This window comes from Loxodonta africana, chromosome 23 (assembly GCF_030014295.1).
Source record: "Loxodonta africana isolate mLoxAfr1 chromosome 23, mLoxAfr1.hap2, whole genome shotgun sequence".
Taxonomy (NCBI): domain Eukaryota; kingdom Metazoa; phylum Chordata; class Mammalia; order Proboscidea; family Elephantidae; genus Loxodonta; species Loxodonta africana.
The window spans coordinates 24,441,571-24,467,907 of NC_087364.1; the positions used below are offsets into that span (position 1 = coordinate 24,441,571).

The 26,337-nt window shown below is 40.2% G+C and overlaps 1 protein-coding gene across 4 annotated transcripts in view; it reads left to right on the plus strand.

Moving 5' to 3' along the window:
* The window catches only part of MIPEP (mitochondrial intermediate peptidase), a 227,938-nt gene that overhangs the window by 131,952 nt on the left and 69,649 nt on the right, over nucleotides 1–26,337 (plus strand). The window contains exons 15-19 of one of the 4 annotated variants that reach the window (XR_010319113.1): nucleotides 15,482–15,556; nucleotides 15,756–15,844; nucleotides 15,944–16,016; nucleotides 16,596–16,726; nucleotides 18,419–18,528. Coding sequence is in view for 2 of the 4 variants with exons in the window: in XM_003414036.4 (XP_003414084.1) it covers nucleotides 15,482–15,556; nucleotides 18,419–18,538 (195 nt within the window). In the remaining 2 variants the exon portion in view is untranslated. Of the gene's footprint in view, nucleotides 1–15,481; nucleotides 15,557–15,755; nucleotides 15,845–15,943; nucleotides 16,017–16,595; nucleotides 16,727–18,418; nucleotides 18,539–26,337 lie in introns of those variants that run through there. The other 3 variants (XR_002786773.2, XM_003414036.4, XM_064275339.1) reach the window with 3 other exon arrangements.

The following is a 26,337-nucleotide window of genomic DNA, read 5'->3' on the forward strand; positions in this document are numbered from 1 at the left end:
TAAATGAGCATTAAGATGCCTCTCAGCCTTACCCTAATGCAAGAAAAGGCTCGAAGTCTTTTCCATGAGTTACGTGCTGCACACAAGTGAAGGTGTTTGTGATGAAGAATTTGTTGTGAGTAGGAGTTGACTCATTTGTTTCAAAGTGAGGGCAAATTGATATTCAAGTGCATGGTCAAGGTGAAGTAGCAAGGGCCAATGTAAGTGCTATGAGTGATTTTCCTGAAATGTTGAAAAAAATTATTTAGGAGGGAGGTTATTTGCCAGACTAAAATTTAATGTAGACGAGACTGGCTTATTTTAGGAAAAAAAAAAAAAAAAATGCCTGAAAGGACCTACATTTTGAAAGAGGAAATAGATGCACCAGGGCATCAAAGGATAGGCTAACGTTATTGCTTGAGGGTAACACATCCAGGGATTTCAAGCTCAAACTTTTGCCCATGTTTTGTCCCCTAAATATGAGGGCACTTTGCCATATCATTGAGATATCTCTTCCCATTATTTGGAAGGCAAATGCAAAGGCTTAGGGTACAGTTGCCATCCTGAAGGTTGATTCTTGAACCATTTTGTCCCTGCTGGTGAACATTATTGCTTGGCCAGGAAAATTCCTTTCAAGGTTCTCCTTGCGCTTGATAACGCACCTGGACATCCAAGCACTTTAGAAGATCTTCAGCTCCATGTAAAAGTCTTTTTTTTTTTTACCCCCCAATACCACGTCGCTACTTCTGCCAATGGACCAGGGAGCCATAGCCTCCTTTAAGGCCTGTTACTTATGGTGGACCTTCTCACAAGCAGCAGGGCTAACCAAGATGATGTGATGAGCTCAAGAGAGATCTGGAGGAGTTGTAACATCTAGGATGCCATCAAGAGTATTGCTGATCCTTGGGATGAAGTGAAACAGTCAAATATGAAAGGAATGGGGAACAAATTGTACGCTCAGTTTGTGCATGCTCATTAGAGGTTTACAGTTAACAACATCGCCGAATCCAGGCAAGCTGCGGTTGCTATTGGTAATTGTCGAGGGACAGCCCCAGCAAGGAAAGACCCTCACCGTGTGTCCTGGCGGACAATCCGGAGAACTGACACATAGCCCTTTCCAAATTCATACGTTCAGGGAAACTTACTGACGCAGGCAAACAGCTGCTCTCCAGTGGCGGCCGGCTGCAGTATTTTCTCCAACCGCCTAGCAAGAGACCCAAGCTTATATACCATTCCAGCTGGGTCCAAGGCTCATTGTTTTTCTTTCACATCCCTGGGCAGTCAGTGTTCCCAGGACTTCACATCCAGGCCCAGGTGATTTCCTTCCTGTTGCTAAGGTATTCCTCGGCCTTGGCCACTGGCCCAGTCATGCCACTCCCGGCCTTGTACCTTAGCCTGAGTCCTTCCCAAATTCATCCCTAGCATGCTTTGGGGAAGAACAGAGCTCATTCCATTAGGGAGGGGATGCATATAGCTGAGCAGTATTACCCTACAGTAATAACTGCAGTTAGACATCAATGAAAATGATATTGTAGAGTTACTCGACCCCCGTGCCAAAGAACTAATGATAAAGACCTTACGGAACTAGAACAGCAGATGGTAGTATTTGAGGAACTACAGCAGCATATAGTAGCATTTGAGGAAGAAAATGAGGACCTAGAAACTCCAGAACCGAGAAAGTTTTTGACGAAAGAGTTAGCTGAAGTCCTTCATCTCATTGAAGCAGGGATGGCAAAGTTAGAGGAGCAAGATCCTAATATAGAGAGGTTCACCAAAGTTTACTGTACAGTCACTGAGGGCCTTAGCTGCTACAAGACCATTTATGACGAGAAAAAGAAAAGCTCTGTACAAATCTCCCTTGATGCCTACTTCAAGAAGTTGACTCAAGTAGTAAACACCCCTCTGCAGCAGCAGAATCAAACCCTGACTCTCCAGCACCAGGTTCACCTTCTCCTGCTTCATCCAGGTTACCTCACGAACACCCCTTCCGGTATGCAAGACATCAGTGGAACAAGAGTAAATGTTAACCTCTATTTTTTTTTTAATCATGATCTTTTTTCTATCTAAATTGTCTTAGTCATAAAAAGCCAGATCTCAGTTCTTCAGACAAACACAGGCATTTTTAAATAAAGAACAAAAATAATTGTGGAAAATTTAGGTAAATTAAGTAAGTAAATTAGGTCGTTACGGTTAATTGTTGACATATTACGCTCCAATTGTAGAAACAAAATTTCTGCCGTCTTGCCATCAATGGCAAACAAATCACAACCCAAATACTACCACTTCGATAATGCAAGAGGCTTTAAGTAATTGTCAGAATAATCACCTTTCAGACACTGTGGATAATTGCTGTCTCCTAAATTCCTAAATTGCTCTACCTGTACCTCTTTGGTGACACAGAGCACATTTTCCCTTGCATTGTTCTTAATCTTGCCACTCATCCTTCTTCTTGTTTTGGTGGCCGGGCCTGTGTCAGAGCCATCGTTGTCTGGCCTGCCCCACCTGGCATGGTGCCGTGCGCACAGTGCGATGCTCAGCAGAGGGTAGTGTGTGGTCCTCACTGACAGCCCTGACCTGCCTCGTGCCCTACCATCTCCCACAGGCAGGTCCTCCATTCAAAACAGGCACAGCTATCAGTCCGCATCACACCACAGCCACTTCAGGTGCCACCAGACTCTTTGAACGAATCAGACAGGCATTCGTATAAAATAAACTCAGGGAAGGGCATACATTACCTCAACTATAAAGTTCACCCAGTGAATGTTAGTTTGAAAAAAGTCACATTATCACTTGTTGAGGGATACAGATTGTTTCAGAAAACCATTTCTGAAGAATTCTATACTAAGATAGTTTGTAAAAGTTGCAGATTGCAAAGTTTTGTTAATAGTATAGCTAGACTTCTATGGAAAATGGTATGGTGCTTTCCCAAAAACCTAGAACTAGAAATACCTTGTGATGCAGCAGTCTAACTCCTAGGTATATACCTTAGATATCTAATAAAAGAGACATGCACAGACATGCATGCCCATATTCATTGCAGCATTATTTACAATAGGAAAAAAATGGAAACAATCTAATTGCTCTTCAACGAATGATAAGCAATATGTGGTACATACATACAATGGAATACCTCTCAATCATAAAGAACAATGATAAATCTGCAAAACATAACATGGATGGATCTGGAGGACATAATGCTAAGTGAAATAAGTCAGTCACATAAGGACAAATATTGTATAATCCCACTTTTATAAGAAAACAAGAATAGATATATATACAGAGACCAGAGTTTATTGGTGGTTACCAGGGGTGGGGGGTAATCACTCTCTAGTCTGTAGATACTTATTATCAGATAGAAGTATCTATATGTACATGTATGTACAGATATATGTGTGCACACATATATATTCATAGAGGACACAGTTACAGATACTTCTCAGATGTAACCAAACACCTTACTAGAATGGTTTTCTGCGTTTGAAGGCTTAGGACCTTAGTCTCATGGGACAACTCAGTCAACTGGCATAATATAGTTCACAAAGTTCATTTCTGCCTCCTAGTGAGGCAAATAATGTCTAAGGTCTTAAAAGCTTGTGAAGAGCCATTTAAGATATAACTATTGGTCTCTACTCATCAGGAGCAAAAGAGTAAGAAAGTAACCAAAATCTCAGAGAAGAAACTAGTCTACAGGGCCAATAGCCTTCATGAGCCGTGGCCTCATTTACCCTGAGACCAGAAGAACTAGATGGTGCCCAGCTACAACTACCAACTGTTCTGATCAGGGCTACAATAGATGGACTCTGATAGGAGAAAAAAGTGGAACAGGAATCAAATTCTTAAAAAGTCCTAACTTACTGGACTAGTTGAGACCAGAGGACTCGCTGAGACTCTCGCCCTGAGATACTCTTTAAACCTTGAGCTGAAACTATCCCCTGAAGTCACCTTTTAGTAAAATAACAGCTTGGCACACAAAATAAAGGATACTAACTGTGAGTGTGGTGTTCTATTAATAAACCATCTATATAAGATCAAAAGGTCAACAGTTACTCTAAAGCAAAGATGAGAAAGGGAACTAGAGAACTGGAAATGGAACAATTGGAACACAAATAAAGAGGATGTTGACACATTGTAAAAAATGTTAACTAATGTCACTGAACAGTTTGTGTAGAAATTGTCAAATGGGAACCTAATTTGCTGTGTAAACTTGCACCGAAAATAATAAAACTATTTAAAAAAAAAAAGGAAAGCTAGACTTAGTGTTGTAGGAAACGTACCAGTGAAAAGAATGGTAGATACTAGGAGGTAACTAAAAGATAACAAAGTGGAAATCTGCTTCCCTTTGCTGTGGAAAGAGAATTACAGGAGGAAGATGTGAGGCTTGGGTTTGGTGTATTTGGTTGTTTTCAGTGTAGAGTCAGTGTCTGCAGCTGGGTATATTTTCTTTTTTGTCTGTTGCTTGATGGAAAAGTAGCAGGTGTTCTGGAGCGTAGCAGTCGGAAGGGCCTTTGTAGATCTGTTATTGTAATGAGGAGACTAGAAAAAAACAGTGTCTTTCTGTAATTCTCTCCATTTGTTCCCTGACCATAAAGAAAAGCAAATTAATATGCTCCCTTTCATTAGCTCCATCAGCTTAACATTAGTTGGACGTGACCTGTGTGACCAAGGCAGAGAAATTGGTGGCACCCACAGGAAGCAGCTGCTGGCATTCTGGAGCCAAGTGAACAGAACATCTGAGGAATCTTCATGGGCCCTGGGAGAGTTAGTGCCAAGATGGGATTTAGAAGAGCTGAAAGGAGCTTTCCAGGGAAAGCCTGTGTACAACTATGGAATTAGGAAGAAGGCTAAAGATCAGTGAGAATGATACAACTTGTATTTATGTATTTATTTCTTTAAGAAGTTTTACTAATTTTTTTCTTTTATTGGTAAAAGTTTATATGTCATCTTTTAAAGATACCATTTCCCAGCTGGTGTCATATTTTACATTGCCTGATAGTAAAGGAGATGTTACAGGGAAAGTGTTCTGTTTTCAAATAATTTGAGGAAATAGATGTAGCGGTTAAATGGGTGTCTACACTTAAGGACTACTCATAGCTTTCAGTGTGCTAATATGAATTGGGAATTCCCTGGAAGGGAATTTACTTGAGTGAATCTCAATTGAAAAACCTGACCTGGTTTTATTGCTGTTATCTTCTCCCACAAGACAGGTCCTCCATTCAGTAAGTACGGGCACAGGAGTTGATCAGCTTCAAACTAAGTCTAAATTATCAAAGCTGAAATACAAAGGCAGAAAAAAAAAAACTGGAATAGCGAATCCAGGAACTGTGGGACAGTATCAGAGAGCGTGACATACTCCCAACTGGAGTTTCAGAAAGGAGAAGAGAGAGCTAAGAAGACAGAAGAAATATTTGAAGGATAATGGCTGAGAATTTTCCAAAAATAATGAAAATCAAACCAGATATCCAAGAAGCTTAGAGAACCCCCCAAGCAGGATAAATAACAAAAAGAACACACCTAGGTACATCATAGTCAAACTTCTGAAACCCAAAGGTAAAGAGAAAATCTTGAAATCAGCCAGAGAAAGAAAAAGATAAAGAAGTTTAGCAGACTTATCAGAAACTATGCAAGTCTAAACTCTCAGGACTCATAGCATGAGATATATTTGATTAAAATACCATCAGAAGGGGAAAGTTTTCTGATTAGTGCCAATTTTTTCTGAATATGAACTGGAGCCTGCAGATAAAAAAGTAATTCATTGTTTGACAATCAATTCCACTAAAAGTGGAAGTATTTTCAAAAACTGAGTTAATGACCAAGTTCTGTGGCATACATTGAAACATTGAAGATAGACTGATAACACTTTGATTTCATTGTTTTTTTGAAAAACTGTAAAAGAATCACCCGGTTGGAGAATGTATTGTCTTCTGAAACACAGTTATTTGAGGAGGTAGATGTGTTTGCTTAAGCATATTTGGCTATTTTATAAGTGAAAAGAAACAAAGAGGTAAACAGGAAATGATGAAAGTACATTTCCTTACTAAGAACTTGATTGTTGGGTCCTATATAAAAAGCATTTAGCTTTAATTCCTGTGTCCTGAGAATTGATAGGAGTTGGAATCGACTTGACAGTATACAACAAGGACAACAACAAAGAATTGAAAAATCTAAAACAGACCACATTTACAGGATATGTAGATAAAACAATAACATGTAAATTAAATATTAATCACATTCGAGGATTATTGTATAGGTCAGTAGTAACAGTAACAATACTAGCCAGAATTGACTTGATGGCGCTAACAACAATTATTAATACAGCATCTACTCTATACTAAGCCTGACTATGTTGTTGTTGTTGTTAGGTGCCATCGAGTCGGTTCCGACTCATAGCCACCCTGTGCACAACAGAACGAAACACTGCCCAGGCCTGCACCATCCTTACAATCGTTGTTATGCTTGAGCTCATTGTTGCAGCCACTATGTCAGTCCACCTCGTTGAGGGTCTTCCTCTTTTCCGCTGACACTGTACTCTGCCAAGCATGATGTCCTTCTCCAGGGACTGATCCCTCCTGACAACATGTCCACAGTATGTAACACGCAGTCTCGCCATCCTTGCCTCTAAGGAGCGTTCTGGCCGCACTTCTTCCAGGACAGATTTGTTGGTTCTTTTGGCAGTCCATGGTATATTCAATATTCTTCGCCAACACCACAATCCAAAGGCGTCAACTCTTCTTCGGTCTTCCTTATTCGTTGTCCAGCTTTCACATGCATTTGATGCAATTGAAAATACCATGGCTTGGGTGAGGCACACCTTAGTCTTCAAGGTGACATCTTTGCTCTTCAACACTTGCAAGAGGTCCTTTACAGCAGATTTGCCCAATGCAATGCATCTTTTGATTTCTTGACTGCTGCTTCCATGGTTGTTGATTGTGGATCCAAGTAAAATGAAATCCTTGACAACTTCAATCTTTTCTCCGTTTATCATGATGCTGCTCATTGGTCCAGTTGTGAGGATTTTTGTTTTCTTTATGTTGAGGTGTAATCCATACTGAAGGCTATGGTCTTTGATCTTCATTAGTGCTTCAAGTCCTCTTCACTTTCAGCAAGCAAGGTTGTGTCATCTGCATAACACAGGTTGTTAATGAGTCGTCCTCCAATCCTGATGCCCCGTTCTTCTTCATATAGTCCAGCTTCTCATATTATTTGTTCAGCATACAGCATACAGGTATGGTGAAAGAATACAACCCTGACGCACACCTTTCCGGACTTTAAACCAATCAGTATCCCCTTGTTCTGTCTGAACAACTGCCTCTTGATCTATGTAAATGTTCCTCATGAGCACAATTAAGTGTTCTGGAATTCCCATTCTTCGCAACGTTATCCATAGTTTGTTATGATCCACACAGTCGAATGCCTTTGCATAGTCAATAAAACACAGGTAAACATCCTTCTGGTATTCTCTGCTTTCAGCCAGGATCCATCTGACATCAGCAGTGATATCCCTGGTTCCACGTCCTCTTCTGAAACCCGCCTGAATTTCTGGCAGTTCCCTGTTGATATACTGCTGCAGCCGTTTTTGAACGATCTTCAGCAAAATTTTGCTTGCGTGTGATATTAATGATACTCTTCTATAATTTCCACATTCGGTTGCATCACCTTTTTTGGGAATAGGAATAAATATGGATCTCTTCCAGTCAGTTGGCCAGGAAGCTGTCTTCCATATTTCTTGGCATAGACGAGTGAGCACCTCCAGCGCTGCATCTGTTTGTTGAAACATCTCAATTGATATTCCGTCAATTCCTGGAGCCTTGTTTTTCGCCAATGCCTTCAGAGCAGCTTGGACTTCTTCCTTCAGTACCACTGGTTCCTGACCATATGCCACCTCTTGAAATGGTTGAATATCAACTAATGCTTTTTGGTATAATGACTCTGTGTATTCCTTCCATCTTTTTTTGATGCTTCCTGCATTGTTTAATATTTTCCCCATGGAATCCTTCACTCTTGCAACTCGAGGCTTGAATTTTTTCTTCAATTCTTTCAGCTTGAGAAATGCTGAGTGTGTTCTTCTGTTTTGGTTTTCCATGTCCAGCTGTTTGCACATGTCATTATAATACTTTGTCTTCTCGAGATGCCCTTTGAAATCTTCTGTTCAGTTCTTTTACTTCATCAATTCTTCCTTTTGCTTTAGCTGCTTGACACTGAAGAGCAAGTTTCAGAGTCTCCTCTGACATCCATATTGGTCTTTTTTTTTTTTTCTTTCCTGTCTTTTCAGTGACCTCTTGCTTTCTTCATGGATGATGTCCTTGATGTCATTCCACAACTCATCTGGTCTGCCTGCGGTCACTAGTGTTCAGTGCATCAAATCTATTCTTCAGATGGTCTTTAAATTCAGATGGGATATACTCAAGGTGATATTTTGTCTCTCGTGGACTTGCTCTGATTTTCTTCAGTTTCAGGTTGAACTTGCATATGAGCAATTGATGGTCTGTTCCACAGTCGGCACCTGGCCTTGTTCTGACTGATGATATTGAGCTTTTCCATCGTCTCTCTCCACAGATGTAGTCAATTTGATTTCTGTGTGTTCCATCTGGCAAGGTCCATGTGTAGAGTCGCCATTTATGTTGGTGAAAGAAGGTATTTGCAATGAAGAAGTCGTTGGTCTTGCAAAATTCTATCATTCCATCTCTGGCATTGTTTCTGTCACCAAGGCCATATTTTCCACCTGCTGATCCTTCTTCTTTGTTTGCAACTTTCACATTCCAATCGCCAGTAATTATCGATGGATCTTGACTATAAGTTTTTGAAATACATTATCATTTTTAAATCTCATGTAATCCCATGAAAAGGTATTGTCAGCATTTTGCAGATGAGAAAAAATGTTGGTCAGTAAAATGCCCAGCTTTTTTCCACTAAGCTGGTTAAGTAGCCTATCTAGGATTCAGACTCCAAAAGCTGTGCTCTTTCCTGTATGAGACAATGGAAGCGAAATAAGGGGAGGTTCAGTTTCAGGCAGGTGTTGGTTTTAAGGCAGGCCATGCTCCAGTTCTGCGTTCCTGGGGCTAAGGCGAGGGTCAGTGAATGGATGTGCTGGATGATGTAAAGCAGCCGTTTTAGCAGGCAGAAGCTAAGGATGCAGGGTATGGCCTGCAAGGCCCCGCGGCACCATGCGGTCAGGCCATCTCTTGTACGTTGTTCTTTACCATCGTTAGCTAATCTGAGCATTATGCTTGATTTGTCACATTCTTGATGTGCTGGCAGGACTCTGTTTAACCTTTTACATATGATAATAACCAGATCCCAAGAAGAACTGTGAAATTATACGTCACTGTTAGGATATGGGAAACCCTGGTGGCATAGTGGTTAAGTGCTACGGGTGCTAACCAAAAGGTTGGCAGCTCAAATCCACCAGGCGCTCCTTGGAAACTCTATGGGGCAGTTCTACTCTGTCCTGTGGGGTCGCTATGAGTCAGAATTGACTTGATGGCAATGGGTTTGGTTTGGGTTTGGTTAGGGTATGAGATTTAGCCGTTGCTGGAAGGCAAGGTAGTATTTTCTCCCTTGGAAGGTTTGAAAACTGAAGTAGAGTCTGGTATAACATAGAATTGACTATATGGTGAAGTAGTAATTAATCGCTTTTAATGCGACAGACTGGTAGATTTTAATTTTAATACAAGGAAAAGTAACAATATGATTTTAGGTTTCGGTGTTTTGAATGCACTTTCATTGATATATAATTACTCATTACCTGTCAGGTTGGATGTATTCATTCTGCTTCTTCAACATAAAAGATGCAAGAGTCTTGAGTTTAGGAGCAATAATATAAAACATCTGTGCTACGCTGTAGCTGTAACCACTTTTGAAATTACAGCAAAAAAATGTGTTATCTCAGCATTTGTTATCATGACTGATTCCTGAAGTGATATCTACAGCAGAAAATGTTGGCCAGGAAACATTTTTCTAACTTGAAGTTTAAGATTTAACTTCTAATATTGTTTATTTTTAAAAAGGCATATAAATTTACACAAAAATCTATTTTTTGTTTTTATTTTGCTTTTGTTGTGTTTTTTGTTCTTTTATTAAAAAATTTTAAAAAAAGGAAGTATTCTCTAAGGGAATAAATATATAACTCCATTCCAAGAGCTGAAATGGCATTTATTAATGCAGTTAACTACAACTGGATTTTAAAAAAATCTATTTTACTGTTTAAACCTGTTACCATCAAGTTGACTCCGACTCATAGTGACCCTATAGGACAGAATAGAACTGCCCCATAGGGTTTTCAAGGAGTGGCTGGTGGATTCAAACTGCTGACCTTTTTGTTAACAACCTGAGCTCTTAGCCACAATGCCACCTGGACTCCGTTTTACTATTTACACCACCAAAAAGAAAAAAAAATAACCCACTGCCTTTGAGTGGATTCCAACTCATAGCAACACTATAGGACAGAGTGGAACTGCCCCATAGGATTTCGAAGGCTGTAACCTTTACATAAGCAGACTGCCACATCTTTCTCCCACAGAGCTGTTGGTGGGTTTAAGTCGCCGACCTTATTTACACCATGCATAATATAATTTATTATTTAATTTGTGATTTGATGGGTTAATATCTGCCCTTTGAACTATTTTACTAGGATTGTACTTACCTTCTATTTACATGGTTTCTTATATTGTTGGTAAATGTTCTTTGTATTCACCTCGAATACATAATCTTTCAAATACTGTTTTCAGGTATCTTTTTTTCGCATGCTTTTTTTTCTTTACACCCTTTGATTTGTTGTAAACCTGACAAGGAAAGAATTAAGCTTCATTAAATTTATCTCAGTGTTTGCCCTTCCCATTTATGTTTGGATTTCTAAGATACTGGGTACCTAAAGAAATGAGCTACTTCCAAATGGAAAGGGGCATTTTGGGTTTGCCTCTTAGATCTAATACTTGGAATTTCCCTCGGCATAATCATCCTCAGAACAGAAACAGTAAACCTTTCAAAGATCCCTGAGTACAGCTGTGTGCCCTTGCAGCTTGCCCATTTCTCCCCTCTTTCTCTAGCCATTCTCAATCTCAACACAGGCACTATGCCATCGATCCTTCTGTTTTCTCCCTCCACTGCAGACTTGACTTCCCTCCTTATCTGCTATGGATCTCCACCCCTCCATCTACTGCATCTGTGCCCTCCCCCTCCACCTGCTGTATCTATGCCTGCCCTCCTGCACCTACTGTACCTCTGCTTGCCCCCTCCATCTACTCTATCTGTGCCTGCCTCCTCCATCTACTGTGTATCTGTGCCTGCCCCCTCCATCTACTGTGTATCTGTGCCTGCCCCCTGCACCTACTATGTGTGTATCTGTGCCTGCCCCCTCCATCTACCGTGTATCTGTGCCTGCCCCCTCCATCTACTATGTGTGTATCCGTGCCTGCCCCCATCCATCTCCAGTGTGTGTATCTGTGCCTGCCTCCTCCATTTACTGTATCTGTGCCTTCCTCTGCTATCTGCTGTGTCTGTGCCTGCCCCCTCCATCTACTGTATCTGTGCCTGCCCCCTCCATCTGCTGTATCTGTGCCTGCCCCCTCCATCTACTGTATCCGTGCCTGCCCCCTCCATCTACTGTATCTGTGCCTGCCCCCTCCATCTACTGTATCCGTGCCTGCCCCCTCCATCTACTGTATCCGTGCCTTCCTCTGCTATCTGCTGTGTCTGTGCCTGCCCCCTCCGTCTTCTGTATCTGTGCCTGCCCTGAATTATGACATCTACCAGCACCTCTTTCCACCTATTCCTCTGACTAAAGCCAACCCTTTCACCTGTGATCTTGTAGCTTTTCTTTCTGCCTTCTTGGGAACTGAATGCTCTTAATTCCCTCTGCTTCTCTACATCTTTAGTTTGTGCCACTTTGTGTATCTTTACCATTAGCATTATTTTCTAAAGCCAGATGAAGTCTTTTCCAACCTTAAAAATGTCTCCCTTCACCCAACGTCCCACTGCAGCTACTGCCTAAAATCTCCCTTTCCACCACTCAGTCACACTTCTGGGAACAGGTAAGGGTTGTGTGTTCTCACTCTTTCTGTTTCTTCACCTCCCACTCTGTCATCAGCCCACTCTAGTCTTGCCCCCATCACTCTGGCTCTTGCTTAGGTCACTGTTGATCCCATTGTCACTGGTTTTGTACCTATAGTCTCCTAACTGGTTTTTTCTAATCCATTCTTGCCTTCTTTCTATCCCATATCTACCCTGCAGCCAAAGGAATTTTTTTAGAACACAAGTCTGATCATCTGACATCCTTACTTAAAACTCTGCTGTGGCTTAGTGTGCCGCTCAGTCCAGGGAGACTAATATCATCCACTTCTGACCGCCAAATTGTGTGGCAGATAACAAATCCCACTCCACACACCAAATGCATTTGTGGAAGTCTCAGCTTCCCTTTCCCTGTTCAGTTCAGACCCAAGTTGCTCATGCAGCCCTTCTCTCTTTCACCTCCTACCACCCGGGGCTAGGTCAGCCAAAAAGTTCAGGAATCCACATGACTCTCTCCACTTCAGACCAGTCAGCCTCCATTATCCTTTGCGTCCTGTGGTTCACTGCAGTGGCTCACAGAGCTCATAGGAAACACCATACCTGCGATAACGGAACAGTTTTAATATAACAAAAAAGGATACAAATGAAGAGACATTTACAGCAAGGTGTGGGAGGGGTCTCACCACAGAGCCTCCATGTCCCAAAGAGGGATGTGCCACCCTCTCAAGAGCAGATGTTCGCTCTTACCAACTAGGAAGCTCCATCTGAGCCTCACCACATGGCCATGATAGATTCCATCATGCCTTGTGAGGCTTAGTCAGCATTGGGACGTCAGGTGGCCCCCGCCTTGGTCTGGCCAGCCCCCACTCATTAGCCTCCAATGTTGGCCCGGCTCTCAGAAACTTGGAACAAAAGGCCACATTGCTTCCTGCACCTCACACTTATGACCACCTGGAGTCCCTGGGTGGTGCAAATGGTTAGCTCTCCACTACTAACAAAAAGGATGGAGGTTTGAGTCCACTCAGAGGTGCCTCAGAAGAAAGGCCTGTCCATGTACTTCCAGAAGGTCATGGCCATGAAAACGCTATGGAGCAGCTCTACTCTGCACACATGAGGTTGCCATGAGTTAGAATGGACTCAATGGCAAGTGGTTTGGCTTTTTTTTTTTTTTGGTATACCATCAGTTTGAAGATAGAAATGAACGTCCTCCCTTAGTTGACTACCAAGGTGCTACCCGATCCCACTCCTGCCTGCCTCTCCAGCCCACCTGCAGCCACTCTCCTGCCTCCCCCCCCGCCCCCGCTTTTCTTCCAGTTCCTGCAGACAGCCTGTCCTTCTCTGCCCTTCGTACATGCTGTTTCTTCCACTTCGAATGCTTTGTTCTCCCTCCCTTCCATCCATCCTTGGCTAAACAGAAAACCAAGCCTGTTGCCATTGAGTCAATCCCAAATCACGGCGACCCTGTAGGACAGAGTGGAACTGCCCCATAAAGTTTCCAAGACTGTACTCTTTACGGGAGCAGACAGCCACATCTTCCTACGGCAGAGCGGCTGGTGGTTCTGAACCACCTACCTTTTGGTTAGTAGCTGAGTGCTTAACCTCTGTGGCACCAGGGCTCCTCATTCCATGTCTAGTTAGTGCGTATTCATTTCATGAAACTCACTTTGTCATGTCCTCTGGTGAGCCTTCCTAGGTCACCATCCCCACGCAGTCCTTCACCACTTTCTGCTCAGTACTGTTTTTTACATTTGTAGTCATGTGGATAATGCTAGCCTATAACTGTCTTGGGGACAGAGACCCTGTCTGTATACCATTTTGTATTTCTAGCTCCTGGAGAGGGGGAGCTTGCCCATGGAAGTTTTATTGTTTGTTGGGTAAGAACATTTTTGTCAAAATAAAGTTATTAAAGTGTTGTGAAGGTTGAACAACTCTCCTAAGGATACTGTCCACATAAAGTATAAAAAAAAAAAAACCCAGTGCTGTTGAGTCGATTCCGACTCATAGCAACCCTATAGCGACCCTATAGTACAGAGTAGAACTGCCCCATAGAGTTTCCAAGGAGCGCCTGGTGGATTCAAATTGCCGACCCTTTGGTTAACAGCTGTAGCGCTTAACCACTATGCCACCAGGGTTTCCTAAGGTATAATATAGAGTATAATTAAAGAAGTCTTAACATTTTGAGACAAGCAATTGACAGATACTAAACTAAATCTTGACTTTTTAAAATTCTGTTTGAGAAAGTTTTTCTTTCATACCCGATTGGTGTCTCTAGCATTCAGAAAGTCTTTGGCCTTTTACCTGTCTCAGGATTGACACTGTATGACTTCCTTCATTTCATGCCTTTTATACCTGGTTTGATTTTCTTATAGTCAAACGGAAAGAGAAAAGAAAAGACTACAGGTTTGTTCTGTGAGCCTTCATCAAGTACTTGTGTAGTCTTTTGCTTAATAAGCCATTTCCTAACCATCATTCTTGTATTCATTTATTCATTCAACATGTACACCTGAGGGTCTGCTGTGTGCTGGGTGCTGTTCTAGTCTCCGGGGATATGGTCATGCACGCTGCTCACGTTATCATTCACCAGCGGTTAATTTGTGCACTGTAGTGCTGAGGAACTTGCACTGTTTATACTTAGAGGAGCTTGGGGAAGAAAGACCTGGCAGCCTACTTCTGAAAGATCAGCCATTGAAAACCCTATGGAGCACAGTTCTACTCTGACACGCATGGGGTTGTCATGAGTCAGAATTGATTCAAGGGCAGCTGATTTGGTTTTTGGTTTAATTTGATTGTAAATACAGAGTTGAATGAAGTAATAGGTTTCTTAAATAAACATCAGCATTAATGATTTTAAAGGTAGAGTAAGATTGGATAAAGTACCTCTTCAGATACATTATTAGTTTATTTCTAAGAGGATATTTAAAATTGTAGGATTAGGCCTAACAGTGATTAACTAAATCGTTTAGGGACATTAGACTGTGTTCAAGCGCTGCGATTCTTTCAGCTTAGAAAATAAAAGAATATGCGGTTAATTATCATGGTTATTTGTTGAGCTATCAGTTCAGCTTTAATACTGGCTGGTACCATGAATTATAATTTATTTCTTGATATTTTAATCTTTTAGTCCTATCATCAGTTATTGTATGCACTTAAAACTAGAGAGCACTTGAGCAGGCATTCATCGGTAAGGAAGGAATGGAAAAAGTATTAACGTCACGGCTTTAAGCAGATTTAAAAATACCAGCGTCAGTGTCTTAGGTCTCTACAATCTTGTGTTTGTATGTACAAACACCTATTTGACAAATTACCCCTTTTGAAATTGAACGTCTTCATTCTTGTTGTCTTGTCACCTAAAGTATTTAAAAGTAATAATTATTTTTAAAACTATAATAAAATTCTATTTTTTATTTGATGTTAAATTTCTGACTCCTCCATACATAGTGTAATGCCATGACTTATTAAGCAGTTTACTCATATGTTCTTTTTCTGTTGGTTTCTCAAGCCACTGCCAAAAAATATGGTGTCTCGTCTTTGTGAGTCTAAAAAGGTTTGTGCTGCAGCTGATACGCAACTTCAGGTATGTATCGTCCTGATGTTTTCCAGAGTAGTTATCCAGATAAGTGTGTAACTTTAGGTTCTTGCCGGTGCTGCACATTTATGATGATAATTATGCTTCTAAAACATCTTTCATCTGAGTTCAAAGAACTTGACTAAGATTGACTCAGTACTCGTACTGTCCTTACAAAGTGGATGTTAAGATTATTTTCCATTTTCAGTTGGGAAAATCAAACCTTGGAAAAGTTACATGATTTCTTCTAAATCACATATATCAGCATCAATGAAGTTAGGACTCAAACCTCGTTATGTATGTATTTTTCCAGTTTGTATCTTTTTTTTTTTTAGATCTGAAGTTTAAACATTAATAGCCATTATTTTTAGGTAATATTCAAAACCAATTTTTCAGGTTTCTGGATGAAGAATAAAAAAAAAATTGTGAACCATCTGGTTGTCATTTCTACATGATAGCAGATATTGAGGTATTTGTAATTACAGTGTTTGTTTATGGAATTTTTATTCTTCATCAGATCTCAAGACTTATGTAAACATTGCCTAAATACCCACCTTTTATCTTAGGCAATATTTGCTTTGTAATGATACAGTTGCCTATTTAAAAGTGTAAGCACTATTGAATTACCTTATACTTTTCCCTAGAAAGTAATAAATCAGCACTATTTTTGTTATACCTTAAAATATATTTCAGTGAAGAAAATGCATAATATAGGCAAAACCATGAATTTATGTTTGATTTATGTTAACCAATCTCTGTTCATATCAACATAATTAAAAGCAAGGAAAAACAACTTGAGGATTTTTGCATTATTTGAAAAAATTAACATTGCTTGGCAAAAGTCTTTTGATTTGCTAGTATCTACAGTAGAAATCCTGCCCCCTCCCTCTTTTTAAAAAAATATATATTGCATTGCTGTATGTTACTACTGACCGGCAATTTTTCTATTGTGGTAGATGTAAGATAGCAAAACATTTGCCATCGTGATGTTGTTCAACCATCACCGTTAACCATTCCTGAATTTGTGTTGTGGCTTTCTTTTGAACAGTTATTCCAGAGATTTTCTTTTAAAATGGAAAACCAACTTTTGCCCTCCTCCCACCCTCCAAAAGAACCACCCCCGGAGAGAGGGAGAATCAGAGAGAGAGGAGAGGAAAGAGGACAGAAAGAGAAGAGAAGGTGATTCCTGACAGAATAGCCGCTGTGCCCAGCTTTGACATGGTGCAGTGATCCTCTTGCACAGTAGAGACAAACAGGGTTGGGAAGGAAATGAATTGTTTCTGAGTTCTAAGGAGATAGAAATAGTGTTTTAAAAATTGTGAACTGTTTTATCATGCATCATTTTTCTGTGGCTCTAAGATTCTTGGTCCCAGGAAAGCACAACTCCCTGGGTGGGTGAATAGGCTCATCACTTCAGGATTGTTTGCTTTAACAGCAAGTAAGCAGGAAATAATGCACATTTAATTTATTTTGCGGTTTTTATAATTAAAAAAAAAAAAGTCATTCCATGTTTCAGTTGTTTGTGAAAGGCATAATTGAAAAAAAAAGAAACTCTCAAATTTTGATTTTGTTTATAGACTGGGGCAAAAAACACCTCAGTTGATGTTAGAATTTAAAAGTTTTGAGTCCTAATAAAGACAGAACAGATGAGCTGTTTTAGCTTCTCTGCTTATCTTTATGGATTGTTACTTATTATAGAATATAGAGTTGAAAGAGCTGTATTTAGCTATATGTTTAGATTACCAGTTAGAGTAAAGCAATATTTATATTTAGGAAATGTCTATATTTTTTCCTAGGGAGGTTTAAACTTGAGTTTATAATTTAGAACCATAATTCCATATCTAGATGAAGCCAGAAGCTAGAGGTCATTTAAATTTTTTCTTTTATCCAAACTAATCCTCCCTTCTTTCAAGTCAACAGCTGCACATTCTCTACAAATTCCATTTCTAAATCAGAAAGATACATATTGGTAGCATATTTGCATGTCAAAATTTTTCTTTGAAATAAAGCATTTTCTACCTTCTTATATTAGGTGAACTCCAAACATTGCTAATATTCAAGTCAAACGTTTTGGTGAAAAAGCACTTTATCTTGACTTTAGATTTTATAGGCAAAATTTAGTTTTCAGTACTTTGTAAGCAGCAGAGTTCATGTGCAAATTTCCTTTAATGCTTTCTTCCCCTCTTAGGTTTCAGTGGCCTATATCCTGCATTCTGAGAGGCGTGATCCCTCGCGCTGGTCACCTAGTTGCGCCTAGAATCACCCCTATTCGGCAGCTGCTTCCTTTGTGCTTGCTAAGACCAGGTGCTGGGGTCTGACTTGGCCCTACCTCCAGGCTCAGCAGCAGCTGCATCAAAATTCTTTGCAACATCTGTACTCACCAGATGCTAGACTGTGGTTCCTTTCTCTGTTTGATGTTCTGTCACTTCTCATCACAAAACTAGGATTCTGACCGTTTCATTTTCTCACTCAAGATACATCAGGATTCCAGGAAAAATCAAACAAGATTTGCCAGATTCCAGGTGGTCACAAGTTATAACTCTTTATTTTTTCACATTTTCAACTAAGTATATATTGGCAGAATTCTAGTCTTGTTTAATTTGCTACATTGTGCATAAGGAGTATCTTATGAATAAAGCTCAAAATTCTTTAATATCCTTAATCATGAAAAGGTTAAAAGCATTCCTTTTAATCATTAACACAGTTTTAAACATGGTATGAAATAGGTCGCAAGCAACATACATTCATGTTTTTGGATGTTTTCAACTGATTTACAATTATTATTCTGGTACACTTATAATATCTTTGGTCTACCCCATCTTGGCTGTAAGGATGGACTCCCAAAAGTAAATGGATGTTTTCATTGTCTAGGTCTTTTATGCTACTCTGGATCAAATCTACCACGGGAAACATCCCCTGAGGAGGTCAACCACAGACATTCTTAAGGAAACACAGGAGAAATTTTATGGGTTACCCTACGTTCCCGACACCGTGAGTCCAGCATTTTAATCCTATCGTGTGTGAGTTTGAATGGTTTTGCTCACATATCTGTGAGAGTGAGCAGGTTGTGATCACCTTCTTCCTTGGAGAGCTTGAGATCCTTGCATTTATGTAGAGGTTTCACAACTTGGGGCAAGTGCAGGAAATTGCCTGGCTCACTTAATGTCTCTACACATCCATTTATATGTGTTTATTTTCCTCTTGTTAGCTATGTTTTTCTAGATTTCTGGGAAAGCGGTGGTTAAAGGCCATTGAAGTTAGTCTATATCCTTCTTTTTCATTCCTTTTCTATAAGAAAGATGGTTAGCAATGTAAGATGAATGTGGCTATCAATCCGTAGTCATTTTCATTGCAGTGAACATTTATTGAGCACCTTACTGTGTGCCAGGGATAGATGTAATAGATGCTTTACATGTCTTACCTCATTTAGTCCCTGTCAGGGTAGATAGCAGGGGTGTTGTTACCATTTATTGAGAACCAGTTACCAGACAATTTATCTAATTACTTTGCAAAAACATATCTGATTTAACTCTCAAAACAACCCTCTGAATCAGGTAATATCCCTATATTTGGGCCTGAGATTGAGGCTCCGGCACATTAAATGTCTTATCTAAGATCACAGCAGAAACAGTTAAGTACTTGACTACTAGCCAAAGGGTTGGTGGCTTGAACCCACCAAAAGGTGCCTCAGAAGACAGGCTTGGCAATCTACTTCTAAAAGGTCACAATCTTGAAAACCTTATGGAGCAGTTCTATTCTGTACACAAGAGCTCGCCATGGGTCGGATTCAACTCGGCAGCAACTGACAACAACAAAGGTCATTTCGCTAGAAGTGGTTATGTTGAGACCCCAAACGAACTACTAAAGGCATGCTTTGTTCATTACCCCAGCACTCCTGTGAGGAGGTTGGTGTAGTGGAAAGAGTACTGGCTGTTGCAGTTAGCCATATGCCTGACTCTTTTATACTACTCAGTACTCTTTCAGTTACAAGTGATAGAGGCCCAGCTCATTGGCTTAAGTAGAAAGGGAGTTTATGGAGTCTCATAACTGAAAAGTCCAGGATTATGTCTGACTTCAGGAACACTGAATCATGGTCTTAAACAAGGTTGTTAAAAATCACTCCTTCTTTCCATTTCTCAGCTCTGTTTTTCCCTGGGTTGGTCTCATTCTCAGGCAGGCTCCCCTGACTAGGTGGTGGGAGGGCTGCCAGTAGGTCCAGGTTTGTATCCTTCTAGCTGAGTTAGTCCAAGAAAGAAAGCTCACTTGAAAGTGCTCTATCACCTGTAAAATGCAGAGTAAATGTAAGGTGGCTTCATTTGTTATGGCACTCAACATCAGAACATGCCGTGCTAAGTGCTAAGAGGCAAAGTCAACCAGGAAACTATCATTGCCCACGTACCCTCAGGTCCTAACACTCAAACATGCACAGGAAGAGTTTATACTTACCAGACCAGTAGAGTAACAGGGTATTTTATCTTCATTATATTCTTTATCAACAGTTTTTTTTTTTTTTTTGTCTTAGAGGCATAGTCATCTGCTCCAGCTATATCAATGCTAGTCATACCAACTACTGATTTTTGATCTTACATATAATACATTGTTTAATACTGTACGTTATTGAGCTATTGATTATCTGTATTGTTGAAAACTTGTGTCAGTAAGAAGGATCTAATGATTCACCTGTGGAATAAATAATAATAACAGTTGCCTAGGTTTTAATAAAGGAGCACTGGTGGCTCAAGGGTTAAGTGCTTGGCTCACCTAAAGGTCTGTGGTGGAACCCAGCAGCCGCTCTGTGGGAGAAAGATGTGGCAGTCGGTATCCATAAAGATTACAGCCTTCCAAACCTTATGAGGCAGTTCTCTGTCCTATAGGCTTGCTATGAGTTGTAATTGACTCGGTAGCAATGGGTTTTTTTGTTTTTGTTTTTGTTCGGTGGTGCAGTGGTTAAGTTCTTGGTCGCTAATCAAAAGGTTAGCGGTTTGAACCCACTCAGCAGTTCCATGGGAGAAAGAGCTGATGATCTGCTCTTGTAAAGTTTACAGCCTAAGAAACCCAACGGGGCAGTTCTGCTTTGTCACAGGGTCCGTGTGAGTCAGAAATTGATTCAAAGACACCTAACAACAACTGGTTTTAATAGCTTTTCCCGCTTGCACTCATTGTCTGAGTTATGCTTTTGTGCTCATGCTATATCCCTTTTGGCTTCTTTGTTCATTTTTAAAATGAATGTGCCTTAAACTGCGTGTAGGTAAAGCTTAACTGGTAAATAGTAAAGTTATAGGAAGATCAAAAGTAAAAGAAACCAAGATGCTTCCCAAAGCTGCAAAACTTCAACTTGGCTGAGTTGCTTGCTTCTGCTTCTCCTTATCCTAAGCCTCATAATAAGACTAAGCCTCTTTTTAGAGGGTTTAATAATGAGCACAATGCATGTGGAAAATGAGCAGTCACTGGTGCAACCGAAGGTATTTTTCATTGTGGTAAAATATGTATGTAACAAAACATTTGCAATTTCAGTTATTTTTACATCTATAATTCAGTGACATTAATTGCTCTAATGTTGTACGACCATCACCACTATCAATTTCTGAAGTTTTTCATCACCCTTAACAGAAACTCAGTGCTCATTAAGCAGTAACTCCCCTTTTGCCCTCTGACCTGCCGCTGGTAACCACCAATAAACTTTGCTTTCTCTATTTGGCTATTCTAGATATTTCATATAAGTGGGATCATACAATATTTGTCCTTTTGTGTCAGATGTATTTCAGCATGTTTTCAAAGTTCATACATGTCATAGCATGTATCACAATTTCATTTCTCTTTGTGGCTGAATAACCATTGAATGGCTATACTGCATGTTTATCTGTTCCTCTGTTGATGGACACGGGTTGTTTCCACCTTTTGGCTATTGCGGATAATGCTGCAGTTAACACTGGCGTGCCAGTATCTGTTTGAGTCCCTGCTTTCAAGCCTTTTGAGTGTATACCTAGGAATAGAATTGCTGGTCATATGGTGACTTTATCTTTAACTTTTTGAAGAACTGTCAAGCTGTTTTCCCACCAGTAATGCACAAGGGTTCCCTTTCTCCACATCCCTGCCAAGGCTTGTTTCCCGTTCTTCTGATAATAGCCATCTATCCTAGTGGTGTGAAGTGTTCTCTCATTGTGGCTTTGATTTGCATTTTCCTAATGCAAAGCTGAAAGGTTGGAAGTTCAGGTCCCCCCAGAGGTGCCTCAGAAGGAAGGCCTGGTATTCCAGTTCTGAAAAATCAGCCATTAAAAACCCTATGGAGCACAGTTCTATTCTGACACGTATGAGGTTGCCATGAATTAGAATCAACTCGATGGCAACTGGTTTATAATGATTATTGACGTTGAACATCTTTCTTTTCATGTGCTTGTTGGCCATTTGTATATCTTCTAGGGAAAAATGTCTGTTCAAGTCCTTTGCTCACTCTTTAATTGGGTTGTTTGTCTTTTTCTTGTTGAGTTGTGGGAGTTTGTTAAATATTCTGGATTTTAAACCCTTAGATATATGACTCCCCAGTATTTTCTCACATTCTGTAGGCTGTCCCTTTACTTTCTTGATTAATGTCCTTTGATTCACAAAAGTTTTTAATTATGTGGAAATATCTGTTTTTCTTTGGTTGCTCATGATTTTGATGTCATATGTAAGAGTCCATGATCAAAAACAAGGTGCCGTCGAGTCGATTTTGACTCACAGCGAGCCCGTTTGACAGAGTAGAAGTGCCTCTATGGGGTTTTCTAGGCTATAATATTTATGGGAACAGATTGCCAGTTCTCTCTCCTGCAGAGCCACAGGATGGGTTTGAACTGCCATCCTTTCAGTTAGCAGATGAGCACTTAACCATTGTACTGTATTTTTTTTTAAGAGTTTTATAGTTTTGGTTTTTATATTTTGGTCCTTGATCCATATTGAATTAATTTTCATATATGGTGTGAAGTATGGATTCAACTTTATTCCAGTTGTCCTAGCACCATTTGTTGAAGAGACTATTCCTTCCCCTGTTGAATGGATTTGGTACCCTTGTTGAAAATCAGTTAGCCATAGATATGCATTTATTTTTGGATTCTCAATTATATTTCATTGGTCTATATCTCTATTCTACCAGTACCACACTGTTTGGATTACTGTAGCTTTATAGTATGTTTTAAAATTGGAAATTGTGTGTTCACCTACTTTGTTTAGCCAGAGCAATTTTGAAGAAAAATTGGTGAACTTGCCCAATCAGGATTCAGGATTTAAATAAAGCTGTAGCAATTAAGACAGTGCCATAGTGATGTTAGGATAGACAAATACAGCAATAGAACAGAATCAAGAGACAAAAGCATACTCAACACATCTGTGGACTCTTGAATATAGCCTAGATGGTGTGGTAGACTTGCGGGCAAAGAATGGAATTATTTTTAATGGCGTTCTAATAATTACCTATATGGATAAATGAAAACTGGATCTGTATCTCATACTGCGTATAAAAAACAAACAAACCAATAAATAAATGGGTTAAAGATCCAAATGTGAAAAGAGAATTTTACTTTAGAGTTGTAGAAAATAATAGAAAAGAGTATCTTATGATATCATATGATAAAGATATTTTTTAACCTTTATCACAGTATCATATACATGATACAAGAGATATTAAGTATAAAGTAAAAGATTGATTTATTAAAACTGATAACTTCTGTTTATCAAAAACATGGAAAAGATAAAATTAAACATGTTAATGTGGTCTAAACCTCTAGACAGTCATGGAAGTGTCTATATTAGCGTTTCTTTAAGTGCATTAATAACTCATCTTGGGAAGAAGGTGTATTATCAGTTATGTTTGAGAAATACTACAGTGGTACATAAATGAAAATTAGCACACCAATTATTACCATTTACCTGAGGCGGGGGGGAGGCGATGTTTACATAATCTGTAAACATTTACCCTACCCATTGCCATTGAGTCACTTCCAACTCATAGTGACCCTATAGGACAGAGTAGAGTTGCCTCATAGGGTTTCTAAGGCTGTAATCTTACAGAAGCAGATTGTCAGGTCTTTTTCCCAAGGAGCAGCTTGTGGGTTTGAACTGCTGACCTTTTGTTTAGCAGCTGAGCACTTAACCACTGTGCTACCAGGGCTCCTTCTCTAAACATTGGTTACCTGTAAATCTCTCTTGGGTGTGTGCTGCTTGGTGATTTGGGAATGTACCTGTTTCGCTGCCACATGCTCAAGATGCATCATTTCAAAACAGCCACTGCTACTGGAGACTGATTTCTATTAACCATAATTATACAGAAGTGATATGTATATTTTATATCAGGTATAGTTTTCCGTCTGTTGCAACAGACAGCTGAGAATAGAACAAACAGCTGAGAATAGTCCTAAATTTAGTCAGACACATCAAAATGCAAACACTTTCGTGTGTTATTTTGCATAATATATATTCATACATTAATGCAATTATATTATTTGTATTTGATAGAGAAAATTTATAAATTATTTCTATAATTTATATTTTATATAAAACTACCAAACCCGTTGCTCCTGAGTCAATTCTAACTCATAGCAACCCTATAGGACAGGGTAGAATTGCCCCATAGGGTTTCCAAGGATCAGCCCATGAATTTGAACTGCCAACCTTTTGATTAACAGCTGAGTTCTTATATTATATCTATATATAATAATACTTTTAAGTGCCTACTATATGCCAGATACTGTCTTGGTGGTGGGAATATAGAAGTGCATAACAGACAAAAATCCTTGCCCTCATGGAGCCTGTCTTGAAAATGGCTTGGTTTTGAATGTGTACGCATTCACTAATTTATGAGTACACCAGACTGTCTTGTCAGACATTTCATTATTAAGCAAATGTTCTTTGAGCCCGTCACAGGTGAAGTGAACAGATGAACTGTTTGCAAAAACCAAGAGTTTTGAGCAGATGAACTGAATATGAAAGCTAAGAAGACTGAGACATTGTGATGTCGTATAGTATAGCTGATGCAATGAATATGTTGAGACCCTAGTTTTCTAATTTCCACAGGGAGGTTCCTTACCTGAAATAGTCATAAGAAAAAAGGGGTGCACTGCGTATGTTGAGTGGTCTCCTGCATTCTGCCTTACCTTCCCGGTATGGCAACCTGTACCTATTCATTCTACACCAGCAAGCAGCCATGGGGGCATGACATGGACACAGCACTGGCTGGACTTTGGGAGATTAAAAAAAAAAATAGGAGGGGAGAGATGAATAGGCAGGATAGAAGAGTCATTCAGAGACTCAGATAGACCATCAGAGAGACCTGGGTGGTGGCTGTTAGGGTGGGAGGTGGTGATAATAGAGAAGCAGTGCGCAATGACACCTGTGTTTTAAACTGGGCCATCTCTGTGCATGGAGATGTCACTCAATGAAACATGGAATATAGGAGGGGCAGCAATGTTGTGGGGTGGGGGTGGCAAATTTTTTTTGTGTGTGTGTATGTGTGTGTATGTGTTTCAATAGGACTTTATTTTTTTCTGGTGCTATTATTTTTTTTTACTGTATTTCAGATGAAGGTTTGCAGAACAAACTAGTTTCTCATCAAACAGTACACACATTGTTCTATGACATTGGTTAACAACCCTATGACATGTCATCACTCTCCCTTCTCATCCCTGGGTTCACTATTACCAGCTTTCCTGTTTCCTTTTGCCTTCCAGTCCCCATGCCCAGGGCTGGTGCGCCCCTTTAGTCTTGTTTTGTTCCAGGGGCCTGTTCAATCTTTGGCTGAAGGGTAAACCTCAGGAGTGACCTCATTACTGAGCTGAAAGAGTGTCCCGGGGCCATGCTCTCAGGATTTCTCCAGTCAGTGTCAGGCCAGCAAGCCTGGTTTTTTTTTTTTTTTAATTCAACTTTAGCTGAAGGGTTACAGAACAAACTAGTTTCTTATCAAACAGTACACACATTGTTGTATGACATTAGCTAACAACTCCACGACATGTCAACACTCTCCCTTCTCAACCCTGGGTTCCCTATTACCTGCTTTCCTGTTCCCTCCTGCCTTCCGAAGAGTCCCTGCCCCAGGGCTGGTGCCCCCCTTTAGTCTTGTTTTGTTCCACGGACCTGTTCAATCTTTGGCTGAAGGGTGAACCTCAGGAGTGGCCTCATTACTGAGCTGAAGGGATATCTGGGGGCCATACTCTTGGGGTTTCTCCAGTCTCTGTCAGGCCCGTAAGTCTGGTCTTTCTTTTTGAGTTAGACTTTTGTTCTACATTTTTCTCCAGCTCTGTCCGGGACCCTCTATTGTGATCCGTGACAGAGCAATCAGTGGTGGTAGCCAGGCACTATCCAGTTGTACTGGACTCAGTCTGGTGGAGGCCGTGGTAGATGTGGTCCATTAGTCCTTTGGACTAATTTTCCCTTGTGTCTTTAGTTTTCTTCATTCTTCCTTGCTCTCAAAGGGGTGAGACCTGTGGAGTATCCTAGATGGCCGCTCACAGGCTTTTAAGACCCGAGATGCTACTCACCAAAGTGAAATGTGGAATATTTTCTTTATAAATTGTTATGCCAGTTGAGCTAGATGCTCCCCAAGACCATGGTCCCCATAGCCCCCAGCCCAGCAATTCAGTCCCTCAGGGAGTTTGGATGTGTCTGTGGAGCTGCCATGGCCTTGCCTCGTACAGGTTGTGTTGGCTTCCCCAGTATTGAATACTGTCTTACCCTTCACCAAAGTTACCACTTATCTATTGTCTATTAAGTGTTTTTCCATTCCTACCCCTCCCCTCCTTGTAACCATCAAGGATTCTTTCTTT